General features: G+C 35.4%; 1 protein-coding gene and 1 pseudogene across 9 annotated transcripts in view; one reads left to right on the plus strand and one right to left on the minus strand.

Annotated features, from left to right (window-relative positions):
• Window positions 1–4,255: 4,255 nt before the first annotated feature.
• Window positions 4,256–9,204, plus strand: LOC144373339 (axin interactor, dorsalization-associated protein-like; annotated as a pseudogene).
• A 2,097-nt stretch (window positions 9,205–11,301) lies between these two features.
• LOC144373345 (transport and Golgi organization protein 1 homolog) overlaps window positions 11,302–25,478 on the minus strand; it is a 109,327-nt gene continuing 95,150 nt past the window's right edge. For 4 of the 9 annotated variants that reach the window (XM_078036444.1, XM_078036450.1, XM_078036447.1 and 1 more), the window contains 15 exons: window positions 25,299–25,403; window positions 24,533–24,655; window positions 24,330–24,435; window positions 23,041–23,096; window positions 22,862–22,952; window positions 22,552–22,690; window positions 17,706–17,807; window positions 16,797–16,857; window positions 16,646–16,681; window positions 16,501–16,568; window positions 16,281–16,381; window positions 15,962–16,099; window positions 14,916–14,995; window positions 13,147–13,309; window positions 11,302–12,129 (listed from right to left, as the gene is read on the minus strand). In XM_078036444.1, the coding sequence (XP_077892570.1) occupies window positions 11,846–12,129; window positions 13,147–13,309; window positions 14,916–14,995; window positions 15,962–16,099; window positions 16,281–16,381; window positions 16,501–16,568; window positions 16,646–16,681; window positions 16,797–16,857; window positions 17,706–17,807; window positions 22,552–22,690; window positions 22,862–22,952; window positions 23,041–23,096; window positions 24,330–24,435; window positions 24,533–24,655; window positions 25,299–25,403 (1,653 nt within the window). In that variant the 3' untranslated portion in view covers window positions 11,302–11,845. The other 5 variants (XM_078036445.1, XM_078036452.1, XM_078036451.1 and 2 more) reach the window with 5 other exon arrangements.

Below are 25,478 nucleotides of genomic sequence, written 5' to 3' on the forward strand. Positions count from 1 at the left end.
AGTATGGGCAGCACCATCCAACCCATGGGAGGTTTGAATGGAATAAAAACTGAAAGAATAAGGAAGCAGCACCAGATGCAGGCTGCATTCTTCTTGAAGGGATTCTTGATTGCTGCTGCAATCCCCTGAGGATATCAGACTCTCACTTCTTCACTCTTCCAAAGTGGACTCTGCCAGTGATTCTCCAGAAGCCTTTGGTCTTGGGCTAGGGTAGCACCATTGATCCCTCTTGTTCTGGGGCTTCAGCCTCTTGGACTGAGCAGCTGCTGGTTCCTCCAGCTCTGCAGCCTGCAGATGGCCACTGGGGACTCTCCAGCTTCTGGTCACTTAAGCCAACCTAATAAGTCCCCTTTCTATAATCATACCTCCTGTTGATTTGGTCTCTCTAGAGGACCTTGTCTAACACAGGGCTCCTGGATTAGAAGCAACCTCAATTTCTCCATAGTTTTCCTTTGATAAAAAGGAAAGTGTATTTTTACTCTAGCAGACATTACCTTTTGTGTGGTCTAGCTTTTAGCAATTTGCGATGTCTGTTCTCTCTGTCCCTTCATGACTTTTAAAGCGCCACAAAACCTACTTCAGCTTTCTCCTTGAACACACCGAGATTCATTTCTTCACCTGCCATTCTGGAAAATTCCTTCTTCATTCTTCAAATCATGGCACCACGCAACCCTCACTGGGTTTCTGCTTTTTATAGCCTGTCTTCTCCACCAAGGCCTGAATGTCACTGTTACAATCCCCTTTCTCGCTTGTCACTTTGGCTGGGATGTCACTGATTTCCTGTCTCTGCCTAGCTTTCTCTGGCTCTGCGGGCCAAGTCGCTGTCATGCCTGGCTTCCACATTCAGTGGGATTCGCACTTCATTATTCTCCTCTCTGCCCCCTGGACCCTTAGAAACTCTCTGTTCCCAGCCCCCTGCTTCTGTCCTCTCATGCAGATTTCCTGCTGTCCTTTCTCCCCAAATTGCAAGAATCTGTGGTCCTCTAGGCCCACATTCTCCTCTATTCCACGTCTTTGCCACCGGTGCCAACTCTTGGCGCCACCTGCTATCATTCACTTGGATTTCTAACTGGCTTGTTAAGCAGAAAAACTCATTGACTTAAAATGCAAGCTTCATTTTGTTACTGTAAATGGAGCAGCAGTGTCAAAGGTAAAGGATGGAAAGGTATTGTAAACATTCAGATGGTAAAAGGGGCCCGGGGTCATTAACTCCTTGCTAGGAACACTTGACTGCTGTAGATGCCAGCCCTGAGCCCTACTCTGTCTTTACAAAGTGAGGTAATTGTAGAGTTGAAGTGCTGGTATTGATGTATTGGAATCTGCCTGAGAATTTCAGTATTCTCTCATCAGAGAATGAAAAGAGATTTCATAGGGAATGCCAGTCCCCTGGCTCACTTGCATCCTGCCCAGAGCCCATCCTGAGGTCATTTCAGGGCAGCTGGTCCTGCTCACAGAGATGTGACCTGGAAGGAGGGCAAATCACTTACAAGAAATATTGATCAAGCCTGGTGCAGTGGCACATGCATGTAATCCCAGTGGCTCAGGAGGCTGAGGCAGGAGGATTTCAAGTTCAAAGCCAGCCTTAGTAAATTATTGAGGCCCTAAGCAACTCAGTGAGACCCAGCCTCTAAATAGAATATAAGAAAATATGGGCTGGGGATGTGGCTCAGTGATTAAGCACCCCTGGGTTCAATCCCTGGTATAAAAAAAAAGAAAGAAAGTAAGAAAAATTCACCACTCTGCTCTGCACCCCATTTTCCTGCCTTTACCCCTCTATATTGAATCATTAAATGAAAACCTGTGATGTTCCTGCTGTATGAAAATCACTGGGATGAGTAGATAAACTCAGTTGGCCTGAAGATACTAAAAGTCAGTGCTTAATATATGTTCAGAAAAATATCACCAGTATGAACGTTTATGCATTTTCTGGGTTCAGCACCCCAAATGTTATGCATCTCCAGCGTAGTGAAAGAGCTGGGAAATGAACTCCAGTATAACCCAAAACAGGGGGTGACAAATACCATAGGGAGGTCTAGCTGAAATGTTATGGTGGTCGGACTAGAGAAGGGTTCTGTCTGTCAAAGAGGAGTCCACTATGATGAGGAGCAAAGGAAGAGGAATTCCATGGTGATGACCCTCTCCCTGAAGCAAAAGAAGTGTCCAAGCCCTATTTAGTGAACACTTAGTTTTCAGCAGTATTTATCCCAGTGTGATCTGGTGCTATTTGAGAAAACCTGATGTGATGAAATGTGGTTTAAAGTTCATTCAATCAAGAGCCCTCCCCCCCTCTCTCTTTCTTTGTGCCCGGGATTTAACTCAGGGGCACTCAACCACTGAGCCATCTCCCCAGCCCTATTTTGTATTTTATTTTTAGAGACAGGGTCTCACTGAGTTGTTTGGTGCCTTGCTTTTGCTGAGGCTGGCTTTGAACTTGTGATGGTACTGCCTCAGACTTCTGATTCACTGGGATTACAGGTGTGCACCCCCAAGCCCAGTTAAAGCCCTCTTTCTCATTTAGAGTCAGGGTGGAGAAAGCAGGATGTAGGTGGGAGAAGGTGTGAGATGGGTCCCTTCAGGGCATCTGTCTGAGGGTCTTCTTCATACTTGCTTGGTTGGTCGAGGAGAGGTTGGGGTGTCTATCTCTACACATCTTAGAGATGTTTGGCTCCCATGATGACTTAAATGCTTCCCAATTCTAAGATGACCAAAGAGTCAGCTGCTCATGGCACAAAATGCAGCACCTGCTTTATTTTTTTAGATGGGTTAAGTTCACCTCTGCATTAGGAGGTCTAGCTAACTCTATGCTATCTAGTTTCCTCTGAGGCCTGGATCTCAGAGCTGGAAAAGGCGATTTCTGTGGTTATTCTTCATATGTATTTCACATGTGCAATGCAAAATAATAATAATACCAAGGACCTCAGTTATTAGGGTCTCAGTATGAAATGTCAAGGACACTAACTCTCCTTTATATCTGTACCCTCTTTCTACCTTTTCCAAGTGAAATTATTTTGCACCATTTTCTGAGAGGCTTGGATGGTATGTGCTACGTTATTATTTCCTTATTGATATTGGAATCGTTTTCTAATGATTAATAACTGGGAAATGATTAGTAATGAGCTAGAGTCTTTTTTAGACATTGCATTTTAATACAATTTACAACTATAAGCCATTGGCTTCTTTTAAACAGTTACAAACATGAATATCAGTGTCGATTAGGAATGGGTTTCTTAACTTCGGACAGCTCTTAAATGACATATCCATTTGTAAGAGTGCTGTGGCTTTCTCATTTATACCTAGAAATACAGAAAATCTAACTTATTCAAAGTTTATTAGATGAAGTACTTGTGTTTTTGAAGTTTTAAAAGCAGTAGCTACAGTGATGTGAAATATTCTAACTACACCTACTAGAATGACTCCTTACAAAGATTAATTATGTGCAGCTAATAAGAAAACAGTAACAAGGTGGAATTTAGAAACTAAAGAATTGAGAATTTAAACACATGGTGCAGGGAATGTTCATGCACACACATATAGCTGCCTTTTTTGTTGTTGTTGTTGAAAATCCACATTAGAGCACTTGTGTTGAATTATGTCTCTTAGGCCATGCTTTATCATAAGGCTTTCATCAACAAAGTGAAAATCTCTTAAAATTGTCATGGATTTACTGTATGTTTATTAGTATCCCAAGTGGCATCTCTTTCTTGACCACATGCTAGGTGATTAATTATACAATGATTCTGTGCATTAAGGCATCTCTCTCAAAAGCTTTTCAGCTTTTGAACAAATGAATGTTGCTGTCTCTTAAAGGATTCAAGGATGACATTGACTTCTGAGTTTGCCATTTTATGAGTAACTAAAGAGAAGAATGTATTGATCAACTCTGATATTAAATGTCTCAGACTTTAGAACAGTATAACAAGTATTTTAAAAGCTTTTCTCGTCTTTGTTCTACCACTTCATATTAAGATGCTGAGTATAATATAGAAGTACATATGGAATATAAATATTATGTGAGCATATTATACAATTATGTATAATTGGGCTTCCTCAAGTAATCTTTTTAACATACTTTTATTATACATACAATATACTATTATTATAGAAATGATTATTTCTGCTTAAAGGTGATTTATGGTTGGGAAATGCAGATATATTATGTGTAAAATTAAATATTTTTCTAAAAAAGTATAACATCAGATGTTCATGAATTTCGGAAATAAAAATACATAATGCCTAGCTAGTTCCTAAGAGGTAGGCTATATCTTCTGTTTGTCAAAGTATTTACTCTGAATTGTTGGTGGAGCTAACTTTTACTGAGGTTTCTCTGTTGCCAGGTACTTTATTACCAAGGTTGCCATCAGAACCGGGAATGACATTACTCACTATCAGGATTGAGAAAATTGGTCTGAAAGACACTGGACAGTGCATCGATCCCTATATTACAGTTAGTATAAAGGGTAAATAACTGGCAAATTGCATTATGTTTTTTCTCATATGGGACAAAGTTTTTGACAGGGGATGGTCTTGTATATGTGACAACTTACTTTAATGCATTCTATAATGAGGCAAAATCCTAGAAGAGATCATAACAGAACATAGTTCGAAAGACTTACAAAAAATATTTCCTACTTATACACTCACTTTTGCTTTTGAGTTTGTATAGATTTTTGCTCTTCAGATTCCATCTAATGTGCAGACTAAACATACACATTGTCCTTAACAGCAGCTACAGTCTTCAGGATATAGATTAACAATAGCACCCCTCACCTTCTCCTATCCAGTCTATATTCATTTCTCTCCACAAAGCCCCATTTCCTATTTTCCCATCTCTCCTGCTTCAGCCCCTTCTTCTTCCTGTGCTACTGAGGTATCTACTTAGGTGAATCCTACAGAGGCAGATGAAAATCAGGGGACAGGGAAGTAGGGTGCAACCACAACATCCATGCCCTGAAAGCAATCCCGTGGGATGATGATGTGATTAAGGAATAAATTATACCATTTTACAGAAATAACTATAGTTAGTACAAACGGCTTATTTTAATCTGTAGTTTTGCACCAAAGGAACAGATCGGTGCTGAAATTAAATGGAGGAACTTTTATCAATTGCAGAAATAAAGTCAGATCCATGGGTTCATTAGTGCTAATTAAAAGAAAAATATGACCACAAAGAAAAACATTTATTTAAAGAACATAATCCACAGCACTAATACTGGTACACTTTTAAATTCCGAGGTTACCAGTTATCAAATATATAGTGTACCGGAAAATATTTACATTGTTTGATAGGCCATTTATAAAACTGCATACTCATTGAGAAAGTATACTTAAAACACAAAAATATTTAATGATGTTGTAAATGTTAAATTACCTTTGCATATGTTATACTGAAATATTTTTATGTAAATATTTTTTTAATTATTAAATGTACTAAATTGTTTTTTGAGCTTTTTGAGACACATAAATGAATAACACATAAACACTGAGGAGTTATTAAATGAGTCCATGTTGAATTTGACTAAACTGAGATTTTTAAACCCGGAAAATTAAAACTATATATAACGTGCCATCTGGTTGTTGTAAATTCAGGGTATGTTGTAAACAGTATAACCAGAATTTAGATAATATATATGAAAAATTATTCATTAACCAAAGGGTTTTTGTTGGCTGTTCTCATCCATTTTTGGTTCTTAACAGGGAAATTATGATAAGGTTAGGTTTAAAGGCTTTTCTAAATAAGTCATATACTTGATCAAAGTTAGAAATTGGTGGCAGAGCTCCATTGTGGCAAATTATATACTCCAGATTTTTTTTGGCATAGAAATATATAGTGGGATATTCCCTATGGAAAAAAAAAACATGTTTGTTCTTTTTACCACTTCACTATGAAGATCAAGTTTTGTCCACTTGGCCATGTAAAGGCTTCCTACCACTTCACTATGAAGATCAAGTTTTGTCCACTTGGGCCATGTAAAGGCTTCCTTGTCCCCTTCATGAGGTCTCCTATCCAGTCTATATTCATTTATCTCCACATACCCCATGAACTTTAACAACTCTCACATACTTGCTCACACCAAATAGGAATCTCTTAGCCTGAGAATCTCCTCTCAGCTCTTTCCATGCCTCTTTAGGAACTGTAACCTTTGCAGTTTCTATATTTTCCGTCTGTATATGTGAATGCTCATAAGCAGAAACTTAATTGTTTCTCCAGATCTGAATGACATAGATTTAACTCCTGTGCAAGATACTCCTGTGGCTTCAAGAAAAGAAGATACATATGTTCATTTTAATGTGGACATTGAGCTCCAGAAGCATATTGAAAAATTAACCAAAGGTTTGTAATTATCAGTTACTGACTTCTTAAGGACACAGTACTTATCTGGGTTTGTGTTCATAGTATACTTAACACAAGATCTTATGTCACATAGTTATGAATATTGACTTAAAGTCAAATCAAAATTTTTTTTAAAATATGAGAATTAGCAGTTGCATTATCTAGTTGTGTAATAAATGTGGTTAAATATTATTTGATAGGGAAGTTTTTCTCATAATACAGAGTTAAGGAAGCAGGTTCCCTAATAATTACCTTAAGTCCTTTTAGGAACCTAATGATTACTTTCTAACAGTTAAAGAATTATTTTTTTTTCTTTCAATAAGATGCATTGGGTAAAAAGATACTATAACTGGCAGTTAGTTTGTAAGAATATGGAAAGGACAATCTGGGCGTGGTTTCAGGAGGGAGAGAAATGATATAAGGTAGAATTTTTTTTAAAGGAACTCTTAAATTTCTATTCTATCTAATACAGGTGCTTATTGAAACCATTTCTATAGGTACTGCTGATACTTAAGTAACTTCTGTTTTTCTTGTGGTATTTAATATTTTATATTCTTTGGTAGTTTATGATTCTACCTGTGTACATAACTTACATTCTTGCTATACATTTTTGTTGTACTTTGTAGAATTAAATGATATGGAGAAATGTCACTCAGACATGCTAGTACCAGAGCTTGGAGTGACAGCCACAGTGAGTTATCAACAGTTGTGTCATCAGACTGTTTGACACATGTTACTTTGTAAAATCATAGGCTTCTGGTGACACATAAGAAATGTGTGGTCTCTGGCTTATGTTGTTTGTTTTAATTCCTTAGGTGCAGCTATCTTCTTTGAATTCAAACACTACAAGCCTAAAAAAGGTTTACCAGCATCAAGTGTTTTGCTTTCATGGAGATGGATGAGATTAAACCTGGGCCAACTGTAATAGAACTGTAAGTGATATACATATAGGATTCATACTGTTCTAATGGTTACTAGTTCATGTTTCTTCTTAGTCCCTCTTATCGAGAATGTAACATTGGAGTAGATCAATCATCAAAGTATTTTAAATCTATTGTGGTTACAGATACAAGAAACCCACTGACTTTAAAAGAAATTGCAGTTATTGACCAAGAAACCACTTTATCTTCATCTACATCAAACTTTGCACAAGGAATGATTCTGACATGAGTAATGTGGAATTTCTGTGAATTTTACCACTCAGTAGAAACCATCATAGCTCTGTGTAGCATATTCATCCTTCAGGAGGCAGGAAGTGAACCATATCTATAGGCCAGTGAGTCCATTGCAAAGCTGTACCACAGAACTAAAGTCCAGCACCTCATTGTTATGACTCCTTTAGATACAGATTTATTGTAGATTTTGAAACTTGTTTTTACTTTTCTATTAATTGTGCAATTAATAGTCTGTTTCCTAATTTACCACTGTTCCTACCCTGCTTCCTGGAACAATATTGCTGTGGTAGGTATGCTCATCTTCAAACTTAATACAGCAATAAGAATGTGCTAGAGTTTACACATTTGCTCACTTTTGCTCCAATATGGTCTTTTGATTTGAATTAACTTCAAACTTTTGAATTGAAGTGGGTAGGATAGTACTAGATTGCTTTGAAAGGAAATTGGATCAGTTATGGTCTGTCTTTTAGGCTGTTCCTTAGAGCTGGCCTAAATTCACCCTCATCTGATAGTTCTACTTAGAAATAGTGTGCCTTGATCAGATCAATATCTTATATGGGAGTGTTCCCCAGATTGTAGCTGTGATTTTTTTCCAGATGACCAGATTGTTTTTCTGAAAGTGAGCATATTTTTAGTCATGTTGATTAGTTGTTCTATATCACATTGCTATTGTTTCTACGGTTAAAATTAAATGATTCTAGGGTTAACATTAAAACTATCTCTCTCAGAATAATTACAAATTTTTGAGTGGGTTTACGTCGTCTAAATCATGTCATCTAAAAATAATTGAGTCAGATGCTAATGAGATACTGCAGGAACAACTGCTGTTTTTCTGACAACTGATTGTGAAACCTTAAAACCTGCATACCTTGTCTTTATAAAGTGATGAGTATGCAAAATTTGGAAAGATATTCTATTTTTTTAATATAGGTAGATACGACTGCCATTTATTTCCTATTTAGATATATTGACATTCATATGAAAATAAGCACGTCATTAGCCTATTATAATTTCACTATTTACATTACTTTTAACTTGATGAGACATAAATAAAACTGTCATAGTACACAAGGTGGATATTTGATACACAGAAAATAAAGATTTGTGAGGAGCTTTTTTGTGGGTTACATGTAGAACCCATGTATTTTAATATTCACTATTTTAAATGAACAATGCATGAAGGGAATGCAATACTTGACCTATTTTTAAACTAGTGTAAACCCTAATCATACCATCAATTTGCTTTTTAAAATGAATAACAGTTATTTTAGCCCTTGCACTTCAAGAGATCTAGTCTTTAATTTTTCAGTTGTCTGTTAGGTCAGTTTTGTTTACTAGATGAATGTTAATAAAACTATATGAGCCTGAAAGAATTCTCAACCAAATTTAGTCTTTTCTTTCATCTGGATTGGGTTAATTTCACAAGTGCAAAAATAGTTCAGTATACAGTAGTTCTAGGAAATGAAGAATTTGCATTAATAAAATGTTCACTCAACCGAAACTCTGAGTAGTCAAAATTTCCAGACTGTAAACTTCTCAAGAGAAGGGCCTCATCTTCTCCATGTCATGTAAACTTTCCAAGGTGCTTGGCAGCACTCTACTCTGTACCCTGTGGAGTGCTCAGTACCTTTTTGTTTGATGTTACTGATGTTTGATGTTGCTCCCTTAAAATCTACTATTAAAATGTAGCAAAACTGATACATTGTTCTTTCTGTTTTCTCATACTATAAAATATGTATATCAAAGTGATAATTTAAAAAAACAAACTTTTTTTGGTTGTAGATGGACACAGTACCTTTATATTTATATGTGGTGCTGAGGATCAAACCCAGTGCCTCACATGCAACCCCAGCCCCTCAAAGTGATAATTTATATGAAGAAATATTTAGCATCCTTCACATAAGAATGCTTTTTTTTAACCTCGATTTATTTATGTGGTGCTGAGGATTAAACCCAAGGCCTTGCCTGTGCTAGGCAAGTACTCTACCACTGAGCCACAACCCCAGCTGCCACCAAAGAATGGGGTTATATGGAAAAAAAGAGGATGCTTTATATGAATGTCTTTCATCAGCATTAAACAAACTTAAATTGAACATTGTCGTCAGCTTAGCTTTAATTCAGACCTGATTGACCAACCCCCCCCCCAAAAAAAAAGGTGATTTTATCTTGAAGCAGTTAACACAAAGCAATCTGTATCTCACAAATTAGTTGTTTAAATTTACTTTCTAGTGTGGGAGGGGATGAGTCACTGGACAATAATTACAACTATAGCAGTAATACTTTCAGGTTGAAACACTACTGCTTCACAAATTAAATGATTTTAGTAACTAAACTGAAACACAATTTGCTGGAGAGGACTTCTAAAACTTTTGAGATACAAAAGTATAATTGAATCAGGGGACAGTATTCTCTACACAACCTGTATATTGGCAGATACCTTGGGCTTTGCTACAGAAGTGGTACAATCAGATGGATGTAAGGAGAGGCAACTATAGGTGGGTTCAGAACTGCTCAGATAAACTACGTAGAATGCATTATAACTTACTAATAGAATAAATACAAAAAAGGCTTTAGAGGGAAAACTACTGTTGCTTTGAATAAAATAATAAATCTGCCTTTCCTTGAAAATCTATCTTCCTAGCTGACATCACCTTTATTTAAATGCTATTTTAAAATTAGAAGTTTTAGTAACTTCAGCATTGCCTTGTGTCATGTAGAGGTTGAAAGATACATTCAAAATTGGTGTTTGTGACTTAAATTTTATTTTACATGGTTAAAAATGGCATAAGCTATTATATGGTTTTCCTCTTACACACACAGCTGCTGCTTCTAATATTAAATGGAGGTTATGTAGATTGAATTCTTCCTAAAGGACTCAAATTCTTTTTATTCTGAGTTATCTTCAGTAGTTTAGAGATTTTGTTTCACACTGAAGCTTTTGCCCCTATTTTGAGAATACTTAGGGGACATAAAAAGAACAATGATATGTTATGTTCTAGGTTTTAACAATCCTATTACTTTCTAGAATTTAAAAGAATGGAAGAATATGGTCTAGCAGTAAAAAAAAGTACTAGGCTTTTATAATTTTATTTAAATCTTAAACCTCTTAAAATGTACTGTTAAAATTGCCGTAATTAATATTACAGTTCTGGAGAGCTAGTTCTTAGAAACATTGCTTTAAAGACAGTAGTTACAGATTCAGGATTTGCTTTAATTGATTTTTAAATAAAATATATTTGAGTATCTATCAAAAAAGAATTTAATTCAGCCCATATTTGCTGATTATAGACATTATAAGTTTATGAGTTTCATTCATTCTTAGAGGATTATACTTTTCTAATTTTTTTATCATATTCCTTGAAAATCAGTGGCAAGGTATGGGAAAGAGAAGAGTGTGTTGTGTACATTTTTAAAAAGAAATTTCCTTATTTTATAGACACAACATACCACCTTATATTTTACTGTTATAATGCAATAATGGCAAAAGCAGTAGAACTTCAGGTCAAACAACTCTTGCTACTAATGTAAACTCATTCTCAGAAAACCATTCTCACATAGACAGTGGTTAGAAAAAAGTACAGGAATGTGCTACAAAAATAGAGCCACAAGACTTCTCACAAGTAAAAGAAATCCTCTATAGAAGTCCACAGTTGACCAAGGTCCAGCCTCCTTAACAGTGAGCAACAGGGAATATGCTGCCAAGTCACCATCTTCAGTTCTGAGAGTGAGTTTACATGCTTCCCCAATGGCACAAAGTCTCATGACGATCCAATGAATCAACAGACACTTGGGAAATATTAATAAACAATTTTTTATGAACTATTACAACAAAGAACTTCAGCAAGAAGGAAAATGAAGTTTATGATCTTTGAGTAAACATTTTTAGCGTAACAGTCTCTGCGACCAGATATTGAAAGAGAAAAAAATCAAGCTTATAAAACACCATTTCTCTGTTATCAACTGCAATACACTAAAAATAGGATAATGGAAATACATGTTCTTAAAGCATTTCCACAAGAAATGTCCATAATTATGACATTCTAAATCATTTAGCAATTGTATATGCTACATTAACTAAAACAAAGATATTCCTTATTGCACATTTTAAAATTGGAAGAATACTCTAGCTTAAGTGGGGATATTTAGGGGGAAAATATTTTGGCTCAAAATATATACTGCGCCAAGGCAGCTTTATTCTAAAAACATAAATCTTTTAAAATAAACTTTTATATTTTGAAGCCAATAATCCTTTAACTCGATGAATAGTTCATAGTCCATTTTCTGACTAAGTATCAGAGGTTAATTTTACAGGCCCTGTTTTAAGGCCTGTGAACATCCCTCACACCTGAGAATCAGGTGTAGGTGGAGCTTCATCTTTAAAGCCTGAAGGCATTAAGTCTTTTGCAGCAGGTGGTGGCCCATAGTCTTGGGGACCATGAGTTGGAGGTGGTAATGGGGCACCAGAAATGAAGTACTCTCTTGGGCCAAATGAGCCTAAAGGTCTAAATGGTGCTGGTGCAGGTTCTGGAAAAAAATCACGAGGGTCAAAAGGCAAATCCCGTTTTCCAGGTGAAACACCTGGTGCATATTCTCTGAAGCCTATTGGTGGATGAATACCAGGACCTGGAAAATAAAAAGGAAGTTATGTAAATACCCAGAAATTTCTGAACTAGGGTGATTTCAAGTATGTTGATATTATAGTCTTTAATTTCTCTCAAGCCTAGAACATCAACTGGTGAACATCCTGACTTGCCAGATGAGGCAAACTGAAATGGAACAAGTTTAGGTTATAGACTTTGGCCAACCAGCCATGAAGCAACATATTAAGGATTTAAATAAGGCTCTACCTAGCTCCAGGCTTGTCGTTTTTCTTTTCCTACTATATAATTGCAGAATTATTTCTATCTCACAAGAGCTCCATTTATATTTGGAAGTACTATATTACCATGAAAAGATGATAGATTATGAAATAAGAACTTTACTACATCAAAGAAATTTTGATAAAAGGAAATCCCACTATTTATTACTCTATCCATTAAAAATTCATGAAGTATTTCAGCATGGACTTTACACATGCCATCAGAATCAAGGTGCAGGCCCTCCAGGAAAAGGCCTTCCACAGCCACCTAATTAAATCAGCAACATTTATTAGATCACTGTTAAATCCTCCTCTTTAACACTTCCCTCTGACTTTTCTCAAGGTAAGGAGGGTTTGACTTTTCCTTTTCTATATTCTATAACCTACTGCTTATGCTTCCATTATGGGTGATTACAAACTTTATGTTGTAGGATTTTCATATCTGTGACAAAATTTTAAGTTATGGCATGCATCTCATCCACCTTTCCATCTATTGCAGTGCATATCAACAGATTTTCAACAAACATCTGCAGAAGTAATATTTCTGGCTTTTCTGTATATAGCCCCTTATCCTTGTCTATGAGAGATAGCTATTGCCTATCTCAGTATAAGATTATGTAGTGTCCCATATGTGCCAGAAAACTTGAGGAAAAGTTAAAATGTACTCAGCTTTATCCTTTCATTGTTAAGACCTGAGATAGCAACCAACTGTTTTAGCAAGCAATAGAAGTGGAAGATGAATGTGATTTATAAGTCAATCACTACTATTCAGATCATCATACCAAAAGGTGGAGGAATTGGCTGAGGCCCAAAAGGCCCACCGAGCTGAAGTGGCAGTCCATACCGAATGGGAGGTGGTGGAGGCCATCCCATTGGGGGTCCCATGGGGGGGCCCATGAAGGGTACCCCTGAGAAAGGAGGGGGCCCTTTCATAGCCATATGAACCTGCAATTTAAGATTTGAAAGAAGTTAAAAGTTTTAAAATTCCTATGTATTAAGACAAAGTACCAACACCGATAAAAGCTAAAACCCAAAACAGGCACCTGTCCAGAGAACACCATCAGTGCAACAAAACTCTACCCACCCCTCCTGTGTATTCCCACTGACAGCTTACAGAAGTTGGAAGGATGCCACAAGAGGGACCAGTTTGTTACTGATTATATCTGCACAGGAAAGGGAAAGGCAAGAGGACTGGCAGAGGTTGTTAACAGAGGTGATTTCTGACCAGTATGTCATGCTGTATTCACTAAAATCTATTTCAAAGGGACTCCCCCCCTCCCCATCACTTCCCTTTCATCACAATAGCTCATTACTTCCATATTAAGAATGAACAGAATAAAATGAAAAATCCATTCTCTACCCATGTAATAATAGCTACTATTCAGAGTATCTTCGGTAAGTCTTTCATATATTATTCAACCTCTGAGATCTTTAAGTAGACTGTCTTGTTTTAAATAAGAGGGAACAAAAGCAAATGGAATATCATAATTTGTTGAAGACCACACTGCATATTAAAGAAACTCAATCCCAGGTTTGCCTCCCAAGCCATGCTTTTCCCACCTCTACTCCTCTCTAACAATGGGTCTTTGCTCTCTTTTAAATCTTCTACTACAAAGGGGTTTGGGGTCTTATCTAAGCTGCCCTTAGATTTCTCCAGAGATGTATATTCCTAGAATATATATACACTGGAACTTGAGAAGTATTTTCCATCACAGTGCTATATACACAAATTAGGAAGAAAAGGCTTTAATATTTACTTTCATTTACTGTACACCATTTGAGATATTGATTTATCATTTCCTATGAGTAGTGGGTTTGAAACTAAACAATTAAAAATTTATTTTATTATAGAGCTTCAGAAGACCTACCAGATATAATAGCAACACAGTTACAAGAGAATACACTTATGTGAACAAATGAGACCATTGCTTGGGACTGGCTCAAGAGGTCATTTCAGATTATCATTGTTTCACTGAAACAGTATTTCACTTTCAGAAAATCTGATACCAATCTAATTCAAATCACTCAAAATAGGGTTTGCACAAATGGAGGAATTCTTAAATAACATTCTTCCAAACAAAAATAAAAATGATGAATTATATAATTTATAATGAATTTACTTTGCCTTAGAAGATTCAACACAAAACACCATATAAAGTTAGAGTGATAACTTTTTACATTCTGTAGTTCATTATAGTTGTACACACTTAAGCAACATTCCCAAGTTAAGGAGAAAAGTAAGCTCAATATTGCATGCAGTTTAAAGCAAACAAGATCAGTGTCATGCTCTGAATATCCTTCCCAGAAATGCACAGAATAAAACCCAATTCAGTTCTCAACCTCTAAGTACTTACTCCAACTGGATGCTCAGTCAAAGAAGTAATGGTGGAGACTGAGGGGGTCTCAGGTTCTTGGGGAACAGTTTGCTTTTTAAAAAACAAATGGGATAGTACAAATAGAACACAAAGAAGGATAAAGCAAAGAGAAAGTACTGTAGGAAAGCTACATGTTCCTGCATGACCACATGATTCACAGTAACTACAAAACTTACCTTGCCCTCATTCGTCACCTTAGCTGGAGAAGAACTTCTGGAGCTGCTGTTCATGTGAGCTGGACCACATCCTGGGTCTGCTAGAGATCAAAGAATGGATTCAGACTTATTCTAACATGAAAAGAATAAAAATCCTCCATCCACAATTACAGATTCTTTGAAATTACTTGGTCCTTTACCAGAGGCAACGGGTTTCCCAGATGCCTCAGAAGACCAGTACGAGGTAAAGGTCCATCCATTGACCCTTAGGAAAGAAAGATCAGAGCCCTTGTATGTATTTTTCAGAAGAAATAAACCACTGGTGGACAGGTCAGGGTTCAACAATAACTGGAAAGCAACATTAAAAATGGGTTGCCCAGGGGTTGGGGTCATAGCTCAGTTGTAGAGTGTTTGCCTAGCATGTGTGAGGCACTGGGTTTGATTCTCAGCACACATTTAAAAAATAAATAAAGATATCATGTCCATCTACAATTAAAAATATTTTTTTAATAAAAATGGGTTGCCCAATACATAAATCACAATTTATGAAGAGATTTAAGTAAAATAAAGAACTGCCTTGGGTTGATAGAACAGCAGATTAATAAGTACTGGTCCTAAACTTTAAGCTATAGACTTGAAGTATGTGTAGGCTGTTTTTTCTTTAGTCTGTATAACCTGACTTCCAATCTTACCAAGACTACAGTCCTATTTAGAATTGGAAATAAGACTCAGTATTTCATGTTGGAAATATGTATGCTACATAAAGTTTAAGGCTACTTTTATAATATTTTGGAAAGGAACACCATAGAGATTTAATTTAAAGATAAAGGTTTACACTTCACAGTGTAAAATTTAAAAGAAAAAAACAATACAGGGACCTCCAGGAAAAAAAAAATGTTTTCTATTCTAGAACAGATTTTACAGAAAACATTCACAAAGATAACGTAAGAAATTATCTTCTATGTATTGTACAGGCCCAAATTCTATGTTTTTATTAGAATATTCAAAAGGGAAAAAAAAACAAAACCTTGAAGCAGTTTACTATAAAGCAACATGTGAATGCTCACCAAATCCGTTTCTGGGCATATCTTTTTGATTAAGAGTAGCAGAAGGAGGTCTTCCAGCTTGCTCTGCCATCAGTGGAGGGGAACATTCTCCACCACTCACTGGGGATGGACCAAAAGAGCCATTATGGTTCAGTGGACCTAAAGACAACAATGCCGTGTTACTACTTTAAGGTAGCCTTCTCCCTGACACCAACCCTCACCTCCTGCTTTAGCAAATCATTCAGATTATTTCATAACCATTACACACAGAAATAAAAAGTAATTTACATACATTCTGCACCAAGAAATAAAATAGCTCCTTTTACAAAGTGCCCCCTACCTCTCAGAGGAGGATTTTGTAAATTTGGTCTTCCCAGCATAGGTTTTACAATCATGGGTTCATCTTGCTGCATTGCCATCTTTTGGGTCATTTCCAATAGTCTTGAATATTGAGAAAGAATGGGCTGAATTATGAAACAGCAATCTATTCCTTCATAGATAATATCTAGCATAACCTTAAAACACTATAAAACATATAGTAAGATACCAAAATCACATACTTCTGTCTCAAATTAGCAGCTTCCCTTTTCTCTTCAGCTATAGCTCTTTCTGCAGAACGAGCTTTGAGCTATTAAAGAGAAAATATTCAAATTCAGTTGCTGTAGGCTATGCACAAAATGAAGAAAAGGGGGAAAAAAATCTTACCCAATTATCATGAGCTTTCTTCTCCTGCACAGCAATCTGAAAAAGACAACACATTAAAAAAATATGTTTTTAGGGACTCATTATAATAGCCTATAATTGTCTGTATTAGATACAAAGAATTCTGCAACTACAGGACAGTATTAATTACTACCTGGTTTTTAAATGAGCGCTCGGTTTTCTGTAGTTCTTCTTCCAGTTCTTCAATTCTCCACCTAAGAATTACAACAATTGAATAACATTTGAAACATTCTGACCATTTTCCCTTTATTCCATCAGCTATACTTTTAAAGACTTTATCATACATAAGAAAAACATTTCTATAGTTATATGAATCCAGTGTGATCAAAACTAATACTACAGACCAGGTGCAATGCCACATGCCAGTAATCCCAATGATTGGGAAGCTGAGGCAGGAGGATCACAAGTTCGAGGTCAGTCTCAGCAATTAAGTGGAAACCTATGCAACTGAGACCCTGTCTCAAGGGAAAAAAAAGGTCTAAGGATGTAGCTTAGTAGTAAAGCACCAAAAATAAATAAATAAATAAAATAAAAACCTAATACTAATAACTTCTTTATCATTTAATTGCTAAAGATTCTGAATGATAAATTATAATTTCTATAACTGTTCATCAGTGTGTTCTCAAGTAATTCTGCTAGAAATATCTTCCTCCTTAAAACATTTTTTATTTTTTTCAAATTATATCCATAGAAGATTTCCAAGGTCTATCAAATGCCACACTTTTGTGGGTCTTGATACATCACACAGCAAACTGATTTCTTAAAGAATTACTACAACAATCAAAACCCCCAGAATTGTTTGCATTGACCAAGTTCCCTATGGTCTTTCCCATTGGGTGTAAGTAAATTTTTTGTTAACATTTTTCATTTGTAAAGTTGAAATTTATTTTTTCTCCTGTGTGAATTGAATGTATTCATATCCTCTCGTTATTTATACTTCCATGCTATTTTCTTCTATCTACATAATGTAAAAAAAGATTAAAAAAGAAAGCTAACACTAGATCATTAGACATTGACACCCTCCTTTAGAAACTGAACTCACTTGTAATTTTTAACTTCCTGTACAGCGGAAACCACCGTTTCATCTGCAGCTGACAGCCGCTGCTCTTTTTCTAGTCTCTCATATTCTTCGTGGCTTAGTTTCCTAAAATAAAGCCAGTTATCAAATCAAAAGTTTCTCTTTGTAAATATCACTTCCCACAATTCTATAAAATGCTTAGGCACATAAAATAGAAATTCAAACCTGCAATTTCGTAAATCAAACTCTGGCAAATCACTTACATTTTCTAACTTCTCCTCTTAATTCTCTACTTACCAGTAAATAAAATAAATGTGAAAACAACATGTGCCCCAAGGGCAAGTATCCTGTGTGTAAGATAATAAAAACTCACTTTACTTTACTTCAATGTGGAAGATCAGGACTGATCAACCTAACATAATTAAACATATTAGGATAAAGCAGGGGATAATTCTTTTCTTGTTTCTGCCATGGGTAGGACACTAAGTATATCTTTGTCATGGAGGAACTCTTTTCTCAATCCAAGACTGGTACCATAATAAAGATATAGTCAGTCAAAGAAAAAATCTTCTAGAATATGTCTTTTTAGCTATGCAATTAACGACAGAACATTTTTCACACTTTAGATATCTATTTCAAAAGAATTGCAATTAAGCAAAAAGACAAATCTGAGTTTTGATAATGTCTGAAAAGAAGCCAAACTGACCCACGATCAGAGTATTATCTACTGACAAGTTTTAACTCTGATCATGAAACTCAAGATGTTCATCTACTGAGACAAAGGTAGCCACATTTAATGATTTAAAAAATACTATTTTCTGCTATCCTTGTATTACTTTAGCCATAGTTCTAATTCAAAAGATAATTAAATTGAAACTTAATTTTCCATAAATCAGAAGAACTATAGTAAAAAAGGATTATTGATACCAAATAGAAAAAGGGGATTATATATTCTTATATAGCTTCTCATTTAATTCTTCAGCAAGTATTTTATGAGTGGCTATAATATACTAGTTACCTTGTAAGATGCTAAAGAATAAAAGAGCTCACTGTTTCAGGTACAAATGACACCTAAAGGAATATAATAATTTTCCCCACTGGCTTAAGAAGGAATATGGAGAAAACTGAATCTTGAAGGACAGAGAGAATTTTGTTTCCAATTATCAAAGAGTTAGTCTGAGAGTACTAAGAACAATCAAAACATCTTTATAAGAATATAAAATTGTGTTTGAAAGGATCCAAGCTAAAAAGGCAGTGAAGATATATGTATGTGGCCAAGATCCATTAGAAAAAGGAATCTCAGAATTACAAGTAAGGCTGGCACTTTAAGGTACTTTTCTCCTAGGTTTACTCACATATTGAAGATAACACAAAGATATAATGAGTCTGAACTAAGCCTTCATCAAATTCCTGGGCTTAGGGGAAAAAACAAGTGTTTGGGGCTACAAATAAAGGGACCCTTAATAAAAGCCCTAGCCTTTGAGTTTAGATTAGAAAGTACTGCACACTTAAGTGATGAACAGGCAAAAAATCCAAAAGGAATAATACTGAAACATTGAAAAGACAAGTCATTTTTGAATTATCTTAATTGCTGACTAAGTTTAAAGTGACAGACAATCTTACTCAAGTAACCTCAACACTTTTCTATAAAAAGATAACTTCATCTTAGTCCTCAAATTTCATCTATAATTATCACAACAATGTTAGCCAATCAAAACTGATCAGGCACTCCATAAGACAAAATTCTGTGAGAAAAAAATCCCACAGAAAAGGAAACCACCTAATGGGGTTATCCACACATGTTTTAAAATCACTGTGCTTTATACAGTCAAAAAAGTAAAGTCAAGATTATGAATTTCAGGTTTGGGAATATAGTTTAGTTGTTAGAGTGCTGCCTTTCATGCACAAGGCTCTGAGTTCAAACCCCAGCACCACAAAAGAGGAAAAAAAAAGATTATGAATTTTGTCAAAGGATTAGAAACTATAAAACCAAGAAATAGTTGAGTGTGGTGACCTACCTACAATCGAAGATACTCAGGAGGCAGAGGCAGAATGATGAGATTAAAGATAGCTTGGAAAGCAGTAAGACACTAGTCCCTTATGAGAAAGAGCAAGGAGTCTGGGGAGGTAGCTCAATAGTAGAGCACATGGCTCAAGGTCCTGGGTTTGAGCTGTAGTACTGAAATAGGACTGGGGTTGTGGCTCAGTGGTGAAGCACATGCCCCACATGTGTGGGGCACTGGGATCAGTCCTCAACACCACATAAAATAAATAAAATATTGTGTCAGGCTGGGGATGTGGCTCAAGCAATAGTGCGCTCGCCTGGCATGTATGCAGCCCGGGTTCAATCCTCAGGACCACATACAAACAAAGATGTTGTGTCCACTAAAAACTAAAAAATAAATATTAAAATTCTCTCTTTCTCTCTCTCTTAAAAAAATTCTATAAAAAATAAAATAAAATATTATGTCCATCTACAACTAAAATAATATTTTAAACCCTGAACTTTTTAAAATCCTAAACTCAATGAATGATTTTAGCAGCAGATTTGGGAAGTAAAATAAATCCTAGCGCTTTTAAGACAGGTCAGAAGAAAATATCCAGAAGAAGTAAATCCAGAATGTAGGAGGCAGGGGAAATCAAATTCTAATATGCATTATTATAATCGAGAGAATGAGGTAAAATCAACATTTAAAAAAAGACTCAAGAAATATTTAATGGTCCCAAACAACATAACTGCAAGAGGAAAAAGTGGGTGGGGTGGGGAAAACTACACCTAGGCACTTCCCAATAAAACTGTTAAAAAACCAGAGAAATGACTACAGGAACTAGGGGAGGGATAAGACCAAACAACAATGATAATGGACTCCTTAAAGAAAAAATTTAGAACAGATGGTAATTAATTGGATATTTTTAAATTGCTAAAACTAAGTAACAGTCAAAATTCAGTAGCCAAAAGAGAGATCCTTTAAAAATGGAAACTGGTTTTAACTCTAATCATGAAGTTCATGTCAACCTAATACAGATTATAAAGGTAGCAATATTTAGTGGATAAAATACTATTCTGTTTATCCTTGTACTACTTTGATACACTAATCAAATCTATCATTAAAGGACAATGTTCAAATAGAATGAAAATAATTTCAAATATGAAACCAACAGTGTAGAATGCAGAACTACAGAAACTTTAAATATGTGTATAAATTGAATGAATGTCTTATGGAGTTCACAGTATATGAAGTACTAACATACAATGCCACAACAGTTATCTGATTCGGGAGCTACTTAAAGCCCATAAAAAAATAATAATAAACCTATTAATCTATGTCAGGTTTTTATTAAATCCAGAATATATACCATGGCCTTTAAATTATGAGAAGATGAATAAAATTATAATTATAATTATATAATTACAATTATATAATTATAATTCCATTATAATTTATGATTACATCAAGCTTATACAGGGGATGAGGAAAATAATTAAAAATATTTAAACTATTAAAAAGATACAAGGAAGAAAAAAAGAACAGGTCATCAAATAGAAAGCAAATTCTTCATAAACCACAGGCACATATTGACATGGACAGACATATTTTAGAAAGTCCACTCAAGCAGCTATAGAGAAAATTACTAAGAATTTGAAATAAATTATATAAAAATATAAATAATGGAGAATGAAGACAGATGACCTAGGTTAGAAACAGAAAAGATGACACAGGCATGAACTAACATAGTACCTGGGGATGAGTAAAAAGAGTACAAACTACAGATGATGACTGAATGAATTTTGGAGGAGTTGAGAAAAATAGTGCTATAATTTAACTGCATTACAAAGAAAATTAATTGCCATTTAGGTCATTCATATTACTAGTAGGGACAGAGAAAACAAGTGTTCTCAAATAAAAAGTGATAAAATGAGAAATGTTTCTTTGAAACAGGCCAGGCATTTAGAACTGGCCTGAACAAAAATTTGAGATTCTAAAAAGGTCGCTTGGAGATCACAGAATTTTAGAAAAGTTAATGGAAAGGTTTTAATATTTAATGCATTAATTAGGCAACAGAAGTCAAAATACCTAAAAATAGTTAGGTCTATAAGAAGGTCTGTCTTTGCTTTAACAAGATATATATATATATGCCGAAGAGTAAAATCAGATGCAAACAAACAAAATCTGACACAAAAAACCTATTTTTAGAGAATTCAAGTATTTTTTGTGGATTAAAAATTTCAAATGAACTTTCAAAAAATAACTAGCTCCACACTGAGAAGATTAATATATAAATATATACTACAAACAAGTACTACTGTAATCATAACTCCTAAGGTCCTTGCCACAGTTCAATTTTTAGTGTGAACATCTGAGATATTCAAGTCCAAAACTTGTACCATCAATAAGTAAATATTATTCCTTTTTGAAGTTTTTATTCTACTAAAACATGTCATTCCAAATCACTCAGTATTTTTAAAGGTCCAGAGTTAGAGATAAAAGTTCAAAACATTAGAATTACATAACTGATCACAATGAAAGGTAATTAAAATAAATAGTGGGATCATAGAAAGGGCCTAGATCTTTTGAGAGGTATTTCCACATCAGTGACTGTTAATACCAGTTTACCACTTTCTGCCTTCATATGAATTTGACAATTGATTACGATGTCCTCACAGCCTTAGTTTATGGTTCCAACTACCTCAGGACTCTTAAGACTGATGATGGAAAGAAAAATGCAACTTATAGGAAACAAAACACAAAGGAGAAAAGACAAATCTCTACTTATTACAACTAGAAAAAATTGTAAATAATCTTAAGAAAAGATAAAATTATCTGTTAGTTCACACAGTGATAACAATAACAAACAATGAAAATCTTACTTTTGGAGTGCCATCTCATTTTGCTGGTAGAGTTCATTTAAAATCTCCACTTTCTGCCTAAGAGTTTTGCATTCCTCTTCCAGTTCAGCTTTAGAAGACCGTAGTGAATTGCAGTCACTTTCTAATTTCTTTATTTGGTCTGTAAAGGATAAAACAGCTTATCTCTATATGTGTACAAGGACTTAAGAACTTGTTTGAGGGAGTAGTGCCAAGAAAAGTAAGAAGCATGAAAGCAAGAAGCCATTCTTTATCTTTCCAATAAAATTTTAAGTCTTTTCAACATGGCAATTTCTTCTCAAGAAGAACCCACCTTCTAGATTACATATTGTGGACATCAAGGTGCTTTGCTTAAGCTGTAAAAGTTTTAGATCCTCTTCAACTACTGATATTGTAGTTTGTGTCTAAAAATTGCAGAAAAGAGAGGTATTCTTAAAAGTGAGGCACAGGAAGAATTCACAGGCACTATGGGACTCTTACAAAGAACTATACCCGAGAGACATCCATCATCTGCTTAATTTGATCTTTGATCTTCTCGTTCCGATCACCTAAAAAACAAAAGACTTTTAGCTTTTCCTTTCCTTACTTTTAACTCTATATTCTCCTAACTTCCCCAAACTAAAAAATGATTGTGTTCAAACACCGGAAGAAAAAAAAATCAATTAAATAATTAAACTGATTAGACTAATGACTTTTAAGAGAATTGCAAGCTTAGATTTAAAAAAAAAAGAAAGAGGTGAATTTCAGACTGGGGTTGTGGCTCAGTGGTAGAGTGCTCACCTAGCATGTGTGAGGCACTGAGTTTGATCCTCAGCATAAAAATAAATAAAAGTACTGTGTCTGTTTTTTAAAACAAAAGGTGAATTTCTAGTTTGCACAACTAAAATGTTATCTATGTTATTCTTGTAAGATAAAAGCTTTTCTTCTCTCTCAGATCTATCTTCACCTGGGCAAGTAAGTGTCTTGTTTAGAAAGATTCAATCCTCTATTTTCTCCCTGAATCTACTACCAGGTGTGGTTTGAAATACTTGCTATGTAAGCAATATCCAACTTGGGAGAAAACATCTGGAAATATTTTCCTCATCAGTAAACACTGTTACACTCCCTCTCTAGCTTTCTGATAGTCTCTAGCCTCTGTTCTCACAGCCTTAGTTTATGGTTCCAACTACCTCCGGACTCTTTTTTTTTTTTTTTTTTTTTTAAAGAGAGAGTGAGAGAGGGGGACAGAGAGAGAGAGAGAGTTTTAACATTTATTTATTTATTTTTCTTAGTTCTCGGCGGACACAACATCTTTGTTGGTATGTGGTGCTGCTGAGGATCGAACCCGGGCCGCACGCATGAGGGCGAGCGCGCTACCGCTTGAGCCACATCCCCAGCCCCTACCTCCGGACTCTTAAGACTGACTGTGGACTTAAAACCACAGAGCCATAGAGATGATGAGTATCAAAATCAAGTATCATCTGCATAAGTTAAGAAATAAATTTCTCTTACTGTACAATGTTCAATACTTAGAGGTTTAGGATGTGACTATTGTAGCTGCAGTGTACTTACTAGTTTTCAATGGGATAGAAAAAGTCAAGTGTTCTTCACATGCCTATTGCTACATTATACCCCAGCAACCCACCTCTGCCAATGCAACAGACATATCTATAGATCCAGTGATATGTGTCTACAACCCTGAAGCTTAAGAAGAAATTCAGCCAGCTGAAAAGTGGCATCTGTATACTTAATTAAAGACAGGAAAGCAAAAAAGGATTCAACCTCCCTGAGACTGATCTTACCTGCTAACTCTCCATTGGTTAATTCATCTGACTCATCTCGACTTTGATCCTCAGATTCAGATTCACATTGTAACCGATTCAACTGTGTGATGTAATTAGTTAGAGCCTAGAAAAGAAGCAAAAGGTTGGAAGACTCTCAATTTTAATTCAAAGATTTCAGGAGAATTCATGAGATGAAACATGTATTTGGAGTATAAACTTACATTAATAGTATCATCTTTAAGACTAAGCGTTACTTGTAAATCTTTCTGTGACTTCTCAAATGATTTCATTTGTTCACTGAGCTCAGCGTGTGATGTACTCCAGTCTTTCACTTCCTGCTGCAACTGAAAAGTCAAAACAAATGAATTCCTATGGGTTAGGGAGGGGTTTCTGCACTGGATACATCAGGACTACAAGACTTAGACAAAGAAATACAGAGCCATACTCCTCGGTGGCCTCCCTCAATCGAGGAGGTTGAGACCTTGGTTAAGGAAGAGGGCAGAGTGGCCTCAACTCTCACAGCTGCAGTAAGAACATCAGAGCTATCAGGAAGTTGAGCCTGTTTATTGCATTCCCCAGAAAATTGCTGCCAATTCAAATAATTTATCTCCAGCAGGAATGGCTGGGCACATATGACTGTCTCCTAAATTTAGATTCCTTATCATGTAATCTTCCCTTGGCCGGTGAATCAGTAACTACTCAAAAGAGGATCATAAAATACTTAATTTTCTGGTTTAAAAAGTTTCTTTGAGGCTATGCAAGTTAATAACTGATTGACATTTGATAAGAAAAGCAATAATCCAAAAATCCAAAACAGATGGAGACCATATATATGCACTCAGTTTGGGGAGCATTGTTTAAACTTTGCATATCTAGAAAAGGTCCTACATGAATATTCCTTACCTCAGAAACAGATCCAAAAAAGATACAAGATAATGATATTCACTTCTCTAGTTTACATTATGTATGACATCAAATTTTATTTACCTCCTCTTTCTTCTTCTTAAGCATGGTATTTTCTTTCTGAAGCTGACAGCATTCCAACTTCACCTTCTCTTCACGAAGCTTAGCTTCATTAAGGACAATGTGAAGCTAATGCAAAACACTACAGTTAGTGAATTAATTCCAAAGAAAAAACAAAGTTATATTTTCCCAAACCACACATCA

The sequence above is a fragment of the Ictidomys tridecemlineatus genome, unplaced genomic scaffold (genome assembly GCF_052094955.1).
Source record: "Ictidomys tridecemlineatus isolate mIctTri1 unplaced genomic scaffold, mIctTri1.hap1 Scaffold_36, whole genome shotgun sequence".
Classification (NCBI taxonomy): domain Eukaryota; kingdom Metazoa; phylum Chordata; class Mammalia; order Rodentia; family Sciuridae; genus Ictidomys; species Ictidomys tridecemlineatus.